Raw genomic sequence first — 14,247 nt, 5'->3', positions numbered from 1 at the left:
GGATAGCATGTGGTAAAAATATCTCATGTATCTGTCCTTATGGCAGATACAGTCCTTGTGCACATTCCTAATAATGCAGATTTTTTATTTGTTTGCTTTTTGCTTGACCATGGTTTTGAGACATACCTGCACAGCTTTGTGTGTTTGCAATTTTTACTTCTGCCAAGGAGGTTATGTTTTTAGTAACTTTTGCTTGCCTGTTATTTTTTAGTAAACATCATAGCTGAAAAAAATTGAATTAATCCTGATCAAACTTTGTAGGGGTGTAGAGTGGGGTTATGTAAATTTAGCTTACACCCACTTCAAGGTTAACTTTATTATTGGTCAAAAATGAACAAAAATCTTTATAATTTAGAAGCTATGATTCTTAAAAGTGTGGAGTCTGTGGTCAATATATAAAAGTACTGTGTAAAGATTTAAAATATCACATTACATCTGACCTCTCCTTCAAGGTCAAATAAAGTCAAACTTGTGTCATTCAGTCTGACATAAATGTAGCCTAAAATGCTTTTCTCTCATCATCTGCTGAAACTAACAAATGTAGCTCTGTTCCTTTAGCACTCGGTGTTTATTACATTCCTAATGTTATTTTAAACTTGTTTCCTCACATGTCGTCTTGACTACGTGGTTGAACGTCCCGCAGAAGAAGGCCTTCCTGAAGTCATCAGGATCCTGGATGACAGTCTCCCGAGCACCATCTCTTCTGATGAAGAACAGGACACTGATACCCAGCGTGTCAGTAAAGGTGAGTATGGTGAGTATATCCTTCTCTCATCCTCCCCCTCTTCTCACGAAGCTTCTCCTTCAACCTCAGTTCTCACCTCCTCAGCAAAGAGAAGCAGAGAAGACATCTGCACTGAAGAGGTAAGTGCAAAGAGGTGCAAGGTAAGTGATGGCACGTTCTGTGGCCCTTCTACATCATCAGGTTCTTTTGGTGTCAGACGCTTCTGGGAAAGGCCTTTTAACCTTTCACTTGATGACAGTGACTCTGACTAGGTAATGTTAGAACTTGTTTTTAAACTTTAAACGTTTAAGTTGGCCTTTGCGTCTTGCAGTGTTTGTAAGACACTTTCTTGCTTTGAGGACAGCTTCTTGTAAATATCCTTTACTTTTTAATTAACTTTGTAATGTTTAAGTTAAGCCTTTGTGTCTTGTGATGTTTGTAACACAGCTAACTAAAAATATCTGACTTTTAAAGAATATTAACTAACACATGTGAAATGTATTGTTTTTTTCTTAATATGTGACATTGCCTGTGTTACTGTAAGGTAGTGTTTTAGGTGTTGTTACTTCTATTTTTGTTAATATCACAGGTAACTGTTTAAATGACTTACATATTTTTTCTCAAGCTCTAGCTCACCATGCAGGACAAAGGTAAGTCCGTACATAATGTCAACACAAATGAGTAGAAAAGGTTCAAAAATGATGTCGTGAACTGACTGTAGTCTCTTGTTTATACATAAGGTATAGCCTGTGGCTAAGGGATCAGAGGTAAGGTAAAAACACATAACAGAAGAAAAGTAAATTGAACAAATCAGTGATCTGTGAATTCATCCTTTTGTCTTTGTCTTTTTGTCTTCAGGTGCTTTACACTTGTCCTCTCCCAGCATTCCAGACGGCGCTAACACAGAGAGATGCTCTACCCAGAAGACAGCCTTACCCCAACCCAATGAGAAGGATGGATGACCAAATTACAAACTGGAGAGTGGTGCTGTGTTCCAGCTATGTAAGTTATTGCCTCACATTGGCTACAAACTGTCTTGAAGACTAAATCCTTCCAAAAGCTGGTATAAATCATCGTCCTACAGTACTGTAGGTCTAAGTTTATTTATAGTTATTGTGTGTATATGTTGAGTTTAAAATAGCATTTTAACAACATGCTGCAGCTGCCAACAATGGAAATGCTGTTTTGTGTTAAAATTACGTCTTTCTTGTGTTATTGCTTTGCAGGGCAGCTGAGAGTGGACAGAGCTGCACAGAGGACCAAAGATCCACTCTCAGCACTTCATACCTGACTGGCCACAGCACCACCCCTCTTCACCCAGGGTGAGGAGGGTCCTGACCCCGCCTGCACAGAGGGAGTTGTGAACATGCACTTCTGTACCGGTGGGTTTAGGAGCCTCCTCACACACACACACGGATGAAGACTGTCACTGGAAGATGTCTCCATTGCATCAGCAGGACAGGACGTAAGCATTTGTATAATATTACAGTTTGTGATGTTTTATACATGTTTTTATTGCTTCATTTCAAACTAGGAGATATAAAATAAACCAGTTTTCATAATAGTTTCTGTCTCTTTAGTTGTTTTCTTAATAAGTTATTTGGAACATCATTGCAACCTGTCAGCTTTTTATTGATGATTTAGAAAGCTGCTGGTGGCCCGAGTGTGTACAGTGGGGTGTTGTTTTTGTCACATGGTGAAAGTGACCTCGGGGGGAGCAAAAAGAACAACTGAACAATTTTGGGATTCACAGACTTTGGTAATCGTTAAAAAAATGAAGAAAAATTGTTCTGTGTGAACAAGAAGCTCAAATATAAACCTTACTGACACAAATGATCTGCTATCTGTAAGCAGGAAAATGTTTTCATGAGCCTGGGTGAAGCTAATTTGTATGAGTTTAACCTCCTGGTCAAAAACTTTTAGAAGATTAATATGTTCACCCGCTGATTCTTACTTGGCCTGAATGTTTGAATGTTTGCAGTTTCAGGTCCTACTGATCAGTTTTAAGTACTGTAGAAAGTGAGCAGCAATTTAATTGAGTCCTGGGATGTAATGGGACAAAAGGGTAATGTGACAGACACATTAGTTCCCTCGTTTAACAACGTGTAAGCAGACTGCTTTAACCTGCAATTTACTGCATGTTGTTAGGCTGCATGGTACAACCACAGTCTGCTAACCACCCGTGGTGAGCGAAGGTTTTGAGGTCTTGCTCGAGCTACTGATGAAGTTTTATTAATGCTTCCCAACCACATTTCATCTCGATGGTCCAAGGCTTACATCTTTAAGCTCACAAATATACTTCTGTAATTAATCAGTAACCAATTTATTACTTCAAGTTACAGTGTGAGGGACATTGATTAACATAAATTAGATTTAACTGGATTATGTGTTTAGGTCAAGAGACACAGAACTTCATCTTCAAGAGGCTCTTCTTAAATGTCTGATCACGATGTTTGTGTTTGTCTGCAGCATCACTGGAGCAGAGAGGGTATAACACAAGGCCACAGTCATGTGGTATTCTGTCCTGCTATTAAGTGAATAAAATACTGAAAAAACATCTAGACACTAAATACAGTCACTGGCCACTTCATTAGTTACACCTTGCCAGTACTGTTTTGGACCTTCTTTCACCTTCAGAACTGCCTTAATTCATTGTGGCGCAGATTCAACAAAGACCTGGAAACATTCCTCACAGATTTAGTTTCATATTGACATGATAGCATCACACAGTTGCTTCAGATTTGTCGGCTGTGCATCCATGTTGCAAATCTACTGATCCACCACATGCCAAAGATAATCTGCTGGATTGACATCTGTTATAAGATGAGTATACTGTGGTCATAAAACGATGGGCATGGTCAGCAGCACAGCTCAGGGAGGTTGTACCTCTGGAGAGGCCCTATCCTACACCTGAGGTTTTTACCAGTGAAAAGAACTGAGGTTTCCTCACAGTGTTTCCTAGTGTTTAATCAACAAAGGAGAATTTATTCCTTAGACTGTGTAAAATTTCTTTCATGGTTATTCTGCTGCAAAGGTGAGCTCTGAGATGGGCCCAAGCCATGCTTGCTCCTCAGCAGTCTTTATTTAACCTGATATGTCAAACCCAATTATTGTTGAAGACTGCTCTGACTCTGGAGAAGAGTTATGCTTTGTTTTTTTAAATGAGCAGTAATGATACTTGTAATAAATGTAGCCTTTATGCAGCTCTGGAGGCCTGGATTGCTGAATTGGACACTTGAAATCCCACCCTTGAGCTGGTCAGGCCCCTGTAGCCGGAGCAGCGGAAGGTGGCGTAGGCCCTGCTAACTGTCTCCCAGCAGGTTATCCTCAGCAGACAGGAAAACATGATGGCTGGGTGACGGTGAGGAGGGAGCATAGTCTTAAACAGAAGCCCTGGTACACCACCACCGTGTTCATGTGTCTAACTGTTTCCTCCACTCGGCGACACACCCGCCAGGGATCAAACTCTGGTAATTGCTAATTCTGTTCTGAGACACATGAAGACAGCAGCAACCATAGTCAATTGTCTTCCAGGGGCCAGAGCAGGCAACACTGAGGGAAATAAAACATGCTGGCTGAGGGTAAACCTGAATTCAGTAAAAGTATAATTCACATCAGCAATAATGACACCCGGTTACATCAATCAATGTCACTAAAATCAATATTGAATCAGTGTGTAACTTTGCCAAAACAATGTCAGACTCTGTAGTCCCCTCTCCAATCAGACCAGGAGTGTCATGCGGCTAAGCATGTTCTCCTTAAATTGCTGGCTGTGTGACTGGTGTCCAAGAAACGATGTGGGTTTTATAGATAATTGGGAAACTTTCTGGAGGAAACTTGGTCTTGTTGGGAGACAATCCGACTTTGGATGAAGCAGCTCTTATTTCGCAGTGATGTTAAATTGGGGTGAAACGTCATCATAGCAGCTTTGACTGGCAGCTGCGGTCACGGAGAAACTTGCGTATCTCTGTTCGGGAATAGCAGATAGAGCGTAGGCTCTGAGAGGAGGGCCAGCATTTACGTAGCCAGCGTTTAGTACATATAAAAGTGCAAATGGGAAAAAGGTTTTTGAAATGCAGTTTATTAAATTGGAATTCAAAAATGAATTTACAAATGCAGAATTTATTCTACAATTCATTATTTAAGCACAGAATTCTTTATTTCGATGCGCGTGGCTCTTATGGTCCTCCATACTATAGACCCCAAAGCGCTTTACACTACATTCAGTCATCCACCCATTAACACACATTCACACGCTGGTGATGCCGGGTCTTCTGACCACCACCAGTACGCAACCGGTGTCTTGCTCAAAGACACAACGACCAAGACTGTCGGAGCCGGGGTTCGAACCGGCAACCTTTTGATTACAAGACGAACTGCTAACGCTTAAGATTAGATTAACCTTTACTAGTCCCACACGTGGGAAATTTGTTGTGCCACAGCAGAAAGTGGACAGTGCAAATTTCAAGTATGGAGAAGGATACAAACAGCTCATAATCTAAAGCATATTCCACATTATCTGTCAAACATGATGGAAGCAATGTTATACCATACTGCCTGCTGTGGAATCAGGGCACTGGTTCCCCTCACATGATGTGACTGCTGATAGGAGCAGCGTGATGAATTCAGAAATGTGCAGCGAGTACTGTAATCTGCTCAAACTCAGAGATTTGGCTGATGTTGGTTGATTGGAAAGCATTTAAACAGTGTTACTACATAAGGACCCAAAGTGTACTGCAAAAACAACCCAAAATATCCCAAGGCAAAGAAATGGGATATTCTTAAATGTTCAAACCAATCACATGATCCGAGGCCAACAGAGCTCGCTCTTCAGTTACTAAAAACAAAACTGAAGGCAGACACACACACACACACACACACACAAGCCAAAAAGTCCAGCAGAGCATTTAGACTTCAGTCAGTCACTGACTGCCAAGGATTTTCATCAAAGTTTTAAACACAATGATTTCATTTAAAGTCATATCAGGGTGTCAAAGGTACTTTTGAGCCTCTGAAATTGGGGGACAGTGCATGAAAATGGCTGTCGTTTCTGAACGGTTAATGCACTTTGTGAAAGTCCTGGAATTAAAGGAAGAAGTGTGACAGCTTAATAAGGGACATGCCATCTGTTGCTTCTTCCTGTATTTTTGAATGTTTCATTCAAAAATACAGGAAGAAGCTGTTTCAGACACCACGAGGTACAGAAAGTGAAACAAAACACATCACTTTTTCTTTCTCTTCGAACCCACGGTCTGCTTTTCACGAAGCATGTTATCACTTTGTCCATTTTTAATTTTTATTTTTGTCGTAAGACAAGCTGAGACCAGCATGAGCACTCTGAACCAGCAGTATGATGAGAAGGTCCGTCCCCTCATCGACCTCATTGACTCTCTCCGCTCTCTCGGTGTAGAGAAGGACCTGGCGCTGCCTGCTATCGCTGTGATTGGAGACCAAAGCTCGGGGAAGAGCTCTGTGTTGGAGGCGCTGTCCGGGGTGGCACTGCCGAGAGGCAGCGGTGAGCTCAGAAACTTTCCGTACATTAGAAGTGTCAAAGTGAAGCAGATAACGGAACTGTATCAAGACTGGCAGAGAGGTGGGGGTGGTGCAGGGCGTGTATCAGGCAGCAAAACACATTCTTTGGGAACTAGCCTGTTCCTTAAAATCTATATTTAATGACTTGATTAATTTAATGACACGCTATTTTACTTTATTTCATTAAAATAACTAGAACAGGGTTTGAACTTTGAGTTGACAATTTCATGACTTTGTTTTGTTATTTTGAATTTTTTTTAATGTACATAATGGTACATTTAAACTAAAATTACAAATGTGACAGATTTTCAGCTGAAGTGTTGCTGGTGATCCATAAGAACAAATATCAATTGGATCAAATAAACCATCATTACTAAGATATGAAAACATATGTGTGTGTGCGTGTGTGTGTATGAGTTGTAGAGGAAGGAGGTTGGTCTGGGTTTGGGGCCTATTTCTTATAAATTGAAGTTTCAAACAAGTCAAAGGAGGGAAGGAAATGGAGACCACAGAAAAAACTAGTCTGAACCTGCAAACTCGTTAATGCTGAACAAAGTGCAGCTCTGTTTCAAGCTAACCTTGCTCAGTTTCACCTTTGGTAGAGAAACTCCTCTGCTTCAGACTAATGGAAAAGGTTTAGCCTAGGAGTTTTCTGCCAGAAACTTTAAGCTTTCTTTTCAGTTACATTTATGATTTTAGTTTTAGGAATCTAAACTACCTGGTTAGGTTAGGAGCTGCTTGCTGTTAAAGCAGCTCCTCCCTTCTGTCCATGACCTCCCCTCTGTTGTTAAAAACGGTTTATTTTAAAGGGTGAAGCATGGCTGGAAAACAGAATGCTCACAGGAAGCTGATTAGTCCAAATCACTCTGGCTGAAAGCATTTCGGCAAGATGGATTCTGATCTTGCACAAATCAAACCGTCTATCAGAGCATTAGACTCCAACTAGAAAAAAAACAACCTTTTACATATTTGTATCACCAAAATCACGGGAGGCTAAATGTCATAATAGAAAACATCGGAAATCGTTCATTAATTTGTCCAAAAAAGAGAGAGAGAAATTGTCTGACACTCAGTGTTTTAAAACGAAGGTATTGTGACAAGATGTCCACTGGAACTGAAGATGACAAAAACAAAGGAAGGAGAGGCGTGGTATGGAAAGATAAGCTACCGCGACTTTGAAGAAAAGATAAAAGAGCCTGCACTCGTTGAGAAAATGATTCGAGAAGGTGAGTCTACATAATTCTTTCATGTCACTACTAAAAACCACGTAAAAGGTGGAAGCACAAAGTAGGCAAGTTAAATGTGTTGCTTGGGCATACGTGACATCATATTCTCTCTTTAGCTCAACTTAAATTGATCGGGAATGAGATGGGGATCAGCAGTGAGCTCATCAGTCTGGAGATTGCCTCCCCGGATGTTCCAGACCTTACTCTCATCGACCTGCCTGGCATTGCCCGGGTGGCTGTAGATGGGCAGTCGGCAGACATTGGTGATAAGGTATGATACCTTAGTCTCCCTCACAATTTTAAGGCCATTTCTTTGGTAGAAATTTCATCCAGTGAAACACAAACCCAGAGTTTGATAGGCATTGGCATGTTAGTGTTAAAAAGGGACAACACTGACACACCAGTGTGACTGCTGGTTTTTGGTATTATATGTACTTATTGTTATGAGTTTGCTACTTTATCTGGACATTCCTGCTTACATCAGTTATTTGGTTGTATTGTTCATAACTGCATTTATGCAATTTATGAAATAATATTTTTAATCTTTATACTTTATTTTGAATGGATACTTTCAGATTAAAACTATAATCCAGACTGTCATCAGTAAACAAGAAACTATCAACCTGGTGGTTGTTCCATGCAACGTGGACATTGCAACTACAGAGGCTTTGAATATGGCTAAGCTGGTGGATCCTGATGGAGAGAGGACTTTGGGTAAGCAAGTGTCTCTCTTAAGTCATTTAGTTTCTTTACTTTGGATTCTGTTTCTGCTGCCAAGTGATTAACATCATATGGATGCAGTGAACCACAAACGCAGCACATCAGCCTGGAAGTTGGAGAAGAGCCACAGATTGCTCTTCCACACAGGCAATCACCCCATGCACATTTCCAAAGTTGTGGCCAAATTGCTTTAGCACAAGTTGTAGTGGTCATGGCAAAGCCCTGTTGGTAATTCAATAGAAAATTTGGGCAGAAAAGAAAAAGCAGGTATAAAAACTGAGCCTCCAAATTTGACTCAGGTACACTACTATTCAAGAGGAACAAGTTAAAAACAGGAAAGCAACTTATTGAGAGAGACTTTCAGAAGGAAATACATGTTTTTTCTATTGGTCATTCCATCTTTAGTCAATACAGGCCTTCTGTTTGACCATCTCTGATTTGCATGAAGATTTTGTGGTCCAAATCTTGAACCTACATTACCGGTCAAAAGTTTTAGGACACCCCACTTTTTCCAATTGATAATTATGAAAAATATTTATTAAAATTATTCAGTTTAATGTCTCATTGCACCCTGAAATTAAAACTAAGTCCAAATATGCAATTGGAGAAGAAATCATGGCATAAATTTATAGACAATCATTTATTCTAAACCGTTAAATAAATGGTAAATGGCCTGCATTTGTATAGCGCTTTACTCAGTCCTTAAGGACCCCAAAGCGCTTCACACTCAGTCATTCACCCATTCACACACACATTCACACACTGTGACTCATCAAAGTACCTGGCCCCACCTTCCCATATCTGTTGCAGAAGCTCCCATAAATGTGTGGCACTTGTAGGTTTCGTTTCCTTGACTCTTCTGTCCAGTTCATCCCAAACCAGCTCGATGGGGATTAAGTCTGGAGACTGTGCTGGCTACTCCATGTTTTGAAGCTTACCATGTTTGGGTTTTTTTCCTGAGGTAGTTATGGCATAGTTTGGACTTATGTTTTGGGTCATGATCTTGCTGTAGGATGAACCCCTGACCAACTGGACACATACAAAAGGGTATTGCATGGTACTGAAGAATGCTAAGGTAGCTGTTTTAGTTCAGGGTGCCTCTCAGTCTGTACAAGTCACCGACCCTGGATCCATCAAAACAGCCCCAGACCGTCACACTTCCTCCTCCATGTTTGGCAGGTGATGCCACACACTGTGGAACCATCCTTTCACCTACTCGACGGTGTACAAGGATCCTGCGTGATGAGCAACAGATTTCAAATTTTGATTCATCAGTCTATAATACCATCTTCCTGTCTACAGTAGTCCAATGGTGGTGTTTCATGGCCCAGGCAAGCTTCTTTGTCTTATTCTGATGTCTTAGCAAAGTTACGCAAGCTATCAACTCTCAGAAACCTGTCCTCAAATTCAGTTGGCTTTGGGTCTGCCAGACCTCTTCCTATCAGAGTTTGCCCCAGTTTCAGAGTGCCTTTTGATGGTGAAAAAAGGCACCTTGACATGCTCCAACACTGCTTTTATGCAGACAGAGGGGGTTGTAGGTAATCCTGAAAAGTTGGAACACCAGCTTTCAAGGCTTGAAATTTGTTAACCCATTTTGTGTTCCCTGAAAAAGACCTTTTTGTATAATTCTGAAATGTACTTTTTTCCTTTTTGGCTAACCTTACTTTTTTATTTTTTTACCTCTGGCCTTTCTAACCATTTATCGGACCTGAACTACTTGAATTGCAAAAAATAACTGGGAAAATGGGGGTGTTCTAAAACTTTTGACCAATTTGTTAAAAACCTGTTGGATCCACTTACTTTAATCCCTGCAAAATGATATCTGAGGCAGTGTTTTAACATGTACATCTGAATTACTATTAAAGATAAAACCATAAATGAATGGAGCGACAGCTATATATAAACAATTTAAAGGTAACGTGTCATGAGACAGTAAAATGAAAGAAAGAATGCACTGTTAAATAAACAGTGCATTCCTGATGGATTTTAACTGACTGAGTACAAGCAATCACTGCCAGACAAACATGTCCAGTAATGTGAAACGCTGCATTTATATGTCTCCAAAACATTTCTGACATCCACTGGATTTCTTTTGCAAACATCTGTGATCATGTTAAAGATCCCTTTCCTGCTGAGCAAACAACGTTGGCAACATTTGATGACTGGCACCAAACTCTGACTGGAGCTTGCAGTGATCAATACAAATTATCAGTCTTCTCATAAGGTGGGGAATCCAACACTATCTCTCTCTGTCAGGTGTCTTGACTAAACCTGACCTGGTGGACAAAGGCACAGAAGAGAACGTGGTTAAAATTGTCCATAATGAAGTCATCCCGCTGAAGAAGGGCTACATAGTGGTCAAATGCAGGGGTCAGAAGGAGATCACAGGGAAGGTTTCACTTTCTGAAGCACTAAAAAACGAGGAAGCCTTCTTCAAAGAGCATGCCCATTTCCAGTAAGTTTGCTCTTTTTGGAAATTATGCAAAGAAGTGTTTGTGGTGTGTTAGGCTGTGTTGCTTATACTCTAACCTTTTGTTTGTGCTGTAGGACTCTCTTTGATGAGGGCAAGGCCTCTGTTCCTAAACTGGCAGAAAAACTCACTCTTGAACTGGTGCATCATATTCAGGTGAATACCTATTACTGTTTTACCTTTGTAGGTCACTGGGGAGAGCTTTAACCCACTCCAACTTTGATGTGATTTGTCCATGTGATTTGTAGAAATCTCTGCCACGGCTTGATGAGCAGACACATAAGAAACTGGAACAGACTCAGGAAAACCTAAAAAAATTAAGGACTGGACCCCCATCTGATGCAACTCAGAGACAAAAGTTTCTCAGTGATGTGAGTAGAAGTGTAAGCAAAATGAATAAGAGCTTCTGGAAAACACACGTCCTGTTCATTTAATTGAATCTGTTCTATCTTAGCTTGTGTTAGCATTCGCACAGGATGCTATCAGTCTGACCAAAGGTGAAGAATTAAAATGTGGATACAACTCCAGCATCTTTTTCACACTCAGAAATAGGTTTGAAGCATGGGAGAAAATCATAAAAGACTCTGCATCATCATGTAAGTTAATTAACCACTTTTTCATTCATCAGTTTTTAAGATTCCCTCTGTTGCTTACAAGCTACTACATAAAGTAACTCTAACATTTAAAGTAAAAAAATTACTGTCATTAAAAAAACATATTTTACATCTTCACTTAACTTTCATTGCACTGCAGTCAAAGAGCACATTCTGAGAGAAGAGTCTCAGTTTGAGCGCACGTACCGTGGAAGAGAACTGCCATTGTTTGTGAGCTACAGTACTTTTGAGTCCATAATCCAGAAGCAGATCAAACAGCTGGAGGAGCCTGCTATCCAGAAACTCAAGGAAGTGTCAGGCATGTTTTTTTTTCTCAAAATACTTGAATCTTACTTTGCAGGTAATCTTTCATTTGGTACATTTTTTTGACTAACTTATTATCGTTTTATTGCTTTTAGAGGTTGTGAGGAAAGAGCTGTTTGAACTGGCACAAAACAGCTTTGTGGGCTTTCCGAACCTCATCAGTACAGCGAAGGTATCGTCTTCTTTATAATGTATTACTGTGCACATATTACTAAACGTTAATGAATATTTATTGACATTTTTTGTGTGATTTAGATGAACATTGAAACCATCAGGAATGAAAGGGAAGAGGAAGCAAAGTCCATTCTGGGGATGCAGTTTAAGATGGAGATGCTTGTTTACACTCAGGACAGCAAATACATCACAGAGATACGAAATGGAATTTCCAAATACGGCCAGCTGTACTTTGGTGGGATGACCTCAAAGGAGATGATGAGACATTTTGAAGCATATTACAATGTAAATGTCACTCAATTGTTTTTTTAATGCTTTTGTTTAAAGCATGTGATTCATTGTATCCACATGTATCCCATTGAAATAGTTGACTTTAGTTTTTTTTAACATATTAAGAAAAGCAAACACTGAAACCTCTTTGAGAAAAAAATAATACCTAAAACTTACATATTTTATAATAATAATGGATTGGATTTATATAGCGCTTTTCAAGGCACCCAAAGCACTTTACAATGCCACTATTCATTCACTCTCGCATTCACACACTGGTGGAGGCAGCTAGAGTTGTAGCCACAGCTGCCCTGGGGCAGACTGACAGAAGTGAGGCTGCCATATCGCGCCATCAGCCCAACACCAGTAGGCGGTAGGGTAAAGTGTCTTGCCCAAGGACACAACAACCAGGACAGAGAGTACGGGGATCAAACCGGCGACCTTCCGGTTACAGATGCGCTTCCCAACCCCCTGAGCCATGGTCACCCATGAATCACACTTTTAGATCCATAAAATAAGATCTATTATTTTATGGTGTGATTAAATATGTCTAGAGTGATCTGAAATATTCTTTGATAATTACATGTAATTTGCAATAAAACCTTAAGGAATTTTTTAATAAGCGAAGTAGAAAATGTCTCAAATTCAGTCCTAAACCAGTGAGCTCTTTAGTACTTCTTATTTTTGTCTTCTCTGCTTACAGATTGCTGGTCAGCGTCTTGCTGACCAGATCCCCCTGGTGATCCGGTATCAGATGCTGCAGGAGTTTGCCAGCGAGCTGCAGAGTAAGATGCTGGACGCATTTTTGGACAAGGAAAGAAAAGAGTACCTGCTTCAAGAGGATAGTGGCACAAAAAATAAAAGAGAAGATCTTAAGATGCGCCTTGAGCGTCTCTCAAGAGCTCACATTCTGCTGTCTGACATTCAAAACTTTCAACCAGATTCCTAACCTGGCAGCACAAAGCACGAGGTTGGACCTCACTGCAATCTCTCCAAGTATTACTAGAATTGAAAGGGTTGGGTTTTGCACCTATAGTCATTTATAAGAAAGGAATATTTCTATACAGGTATCATAAAAAACAGATACTGTTGCACAAAGAAGTCTTAAGTGCTAGAAGAAGAAAAACAGAAAAACAACACACATCCAGAGTTTTCAGATTTCTGCTCAACTGAATCAGATTCTGTGTTTTGGACAGGAATACTTTTTCATTATTATGTGCTCTGTATCTTCACGTGTTTTATCATCTGTTATAGGTTTCCTATTCATCTTCAGTTGTATTAAATACATAAATTAATAAAATGCAGTGAAACAATAAAACTGATGTTTCTGACAGTATTCATTTTTGCTGAGGCTCCACATAACTGCACTGAACCACAGCTGTGTACATACAGATGTCACATTGCTTCTGGACAAAAATCAGGCCATGCAGTCAAAGGAACTCTGTAAACGTCAATAATGTGGTCATGTTCCTAGAATCGATAAACATGAACTAAAAAAAAGTTTGAATTAGCCATCATCTTTCAAGATAGAGTGTCACATTCCCTCTTGACATCTGATTTTCCTCTAACCTTGACCCATTCCCTTTGTGGCTGGTTGAACCCTTACATAGTGAAACTTAGCTGAAATGTATTACAAACGCTTGTGTGCAGTGATTTATGCGCAACTTTTGAGGACTCTGACCACACTCTAAACTGTTTTACAAACGCAAATTTCAAATTTGAATACATAGTGATCCCTCACGCTTTTACAATAGCCCATAAAGGTTAGTATTTAAACTACATAAGCTGCTGCGTTTCTAACACTATTTATTGAAAATTTCTCTCCGTAAATGTAAAGTCAAATAAAACTGGCAAATTAAAGTAAATCTCTACACCACACCAGCCTCTTTTATCCAGTATAGCCTCATAAAATCAGACAGCTGTGACATTAACCAAAAACACCAAGATGTACCAGAATAACAGGAAGAGTATATGTAACCGTATGTCTGACAATGAAAGGTAAAAAGAAAGACTTCCAAGTAAATAACTTGCCCACACCAGCTCCTCTCCCACGTGAGAAGTGTAGAAAAGGGGAGAGGCCAAAGGGGTACAGGGTTGAACCAAAGAAGAAGAAAGGGATGAGGAAGGGCTCTAACTTATAATCAACATAACTACAGGCTTAGAAGTCCTAAAAGTCAGGTATACCAGGGACAGCTTGGGTTTCGAACACATTTT

At 40.0% G+C, this 14,247-nt stretch overlaps 1 protein-coding gene across 1 annotated transcript; it reads left to right on the top strand.

The window, feature by feature from the left end:
- Positions 1 to 5,935: 5,935 nt before the first annotated feature.
- Positions 5,936 to 13,351, top strand: LOC146573912 (interferon-induced GTP-binding protein Mx-like). Its single transcript, XM_085273368.1, has 12 exons — positions 5,936 to 6,239; positions 7,345 to 7,482; positions 7,599 to 7,753; positions 8,058 to 8,196; positions 10,459 to 10,657; positions 10,750 to 10,828; positions 10,921 to 11,043; positions 11,127 to 11,268; positions 11,426 to 11,584; positions 11,685 to 11,761; positions 11,845 to 12,048; positions 12,737 to 13,351. The coding sequence occupies exons 1-12, from the start codon at positions 5,993 to 5,995 to the stop codon at positions 12,980 to 12,982; spliced, it is 1,908 nt and encodes a 635-aa protein (XP_085129494.1). The 5' UTR covers positions 5,936 to 5,992; the 3' UTR covers positions 12,983 to 13,351.
- The last annotated feature ends 896 nt before the right edge of the window (positions 13,352 to 14,247 follow it).

Source organism: Mchenga conophoros, linkage group LG5, assembly GCF_057382185.1.
Source record: "Mchenga conophoros isolate Kocher_MC1m ecotype Shallow Benthic linkage group LG5, M_conophoros_male_GT1.1, whole genome shotgun sequence".
Classification (NCBI taxonomy): domain Eukaryota; kingdom Metazoa; phylum Chordata; class Actinopteri; order Cichliformes; family Cichlidae; genus Mchenga; species Mchenga conophoros.
This window is presented reverse-complemented; position numbering and strand designations above follow the sequence as displayed.

Bases quoted from the DNA above. Each gene is read 5' to 3' on its own strand.
- LOC146573912 (XM_085273368.1), top strand. From the start codon at position 5,993: ATGTTATCACTTTGTCCATTTTTAATTTTTATTTTTGTCGTAAGACAA. The intron at 7,754-8,057 runs GTATGATACCTT...GGATACTTTCAG, and splicing joins CGGCAGACATTGGTGATAAG to ATTAAAACTATAATCCAGAC. The intron at 12,049-12,736 runs GTAAATGTCACT...CTCTGCTTACAG, and splicing joins ATTTTGAAGCATATTACAAT to ATTGCTGGTCAGCGTCTTGC.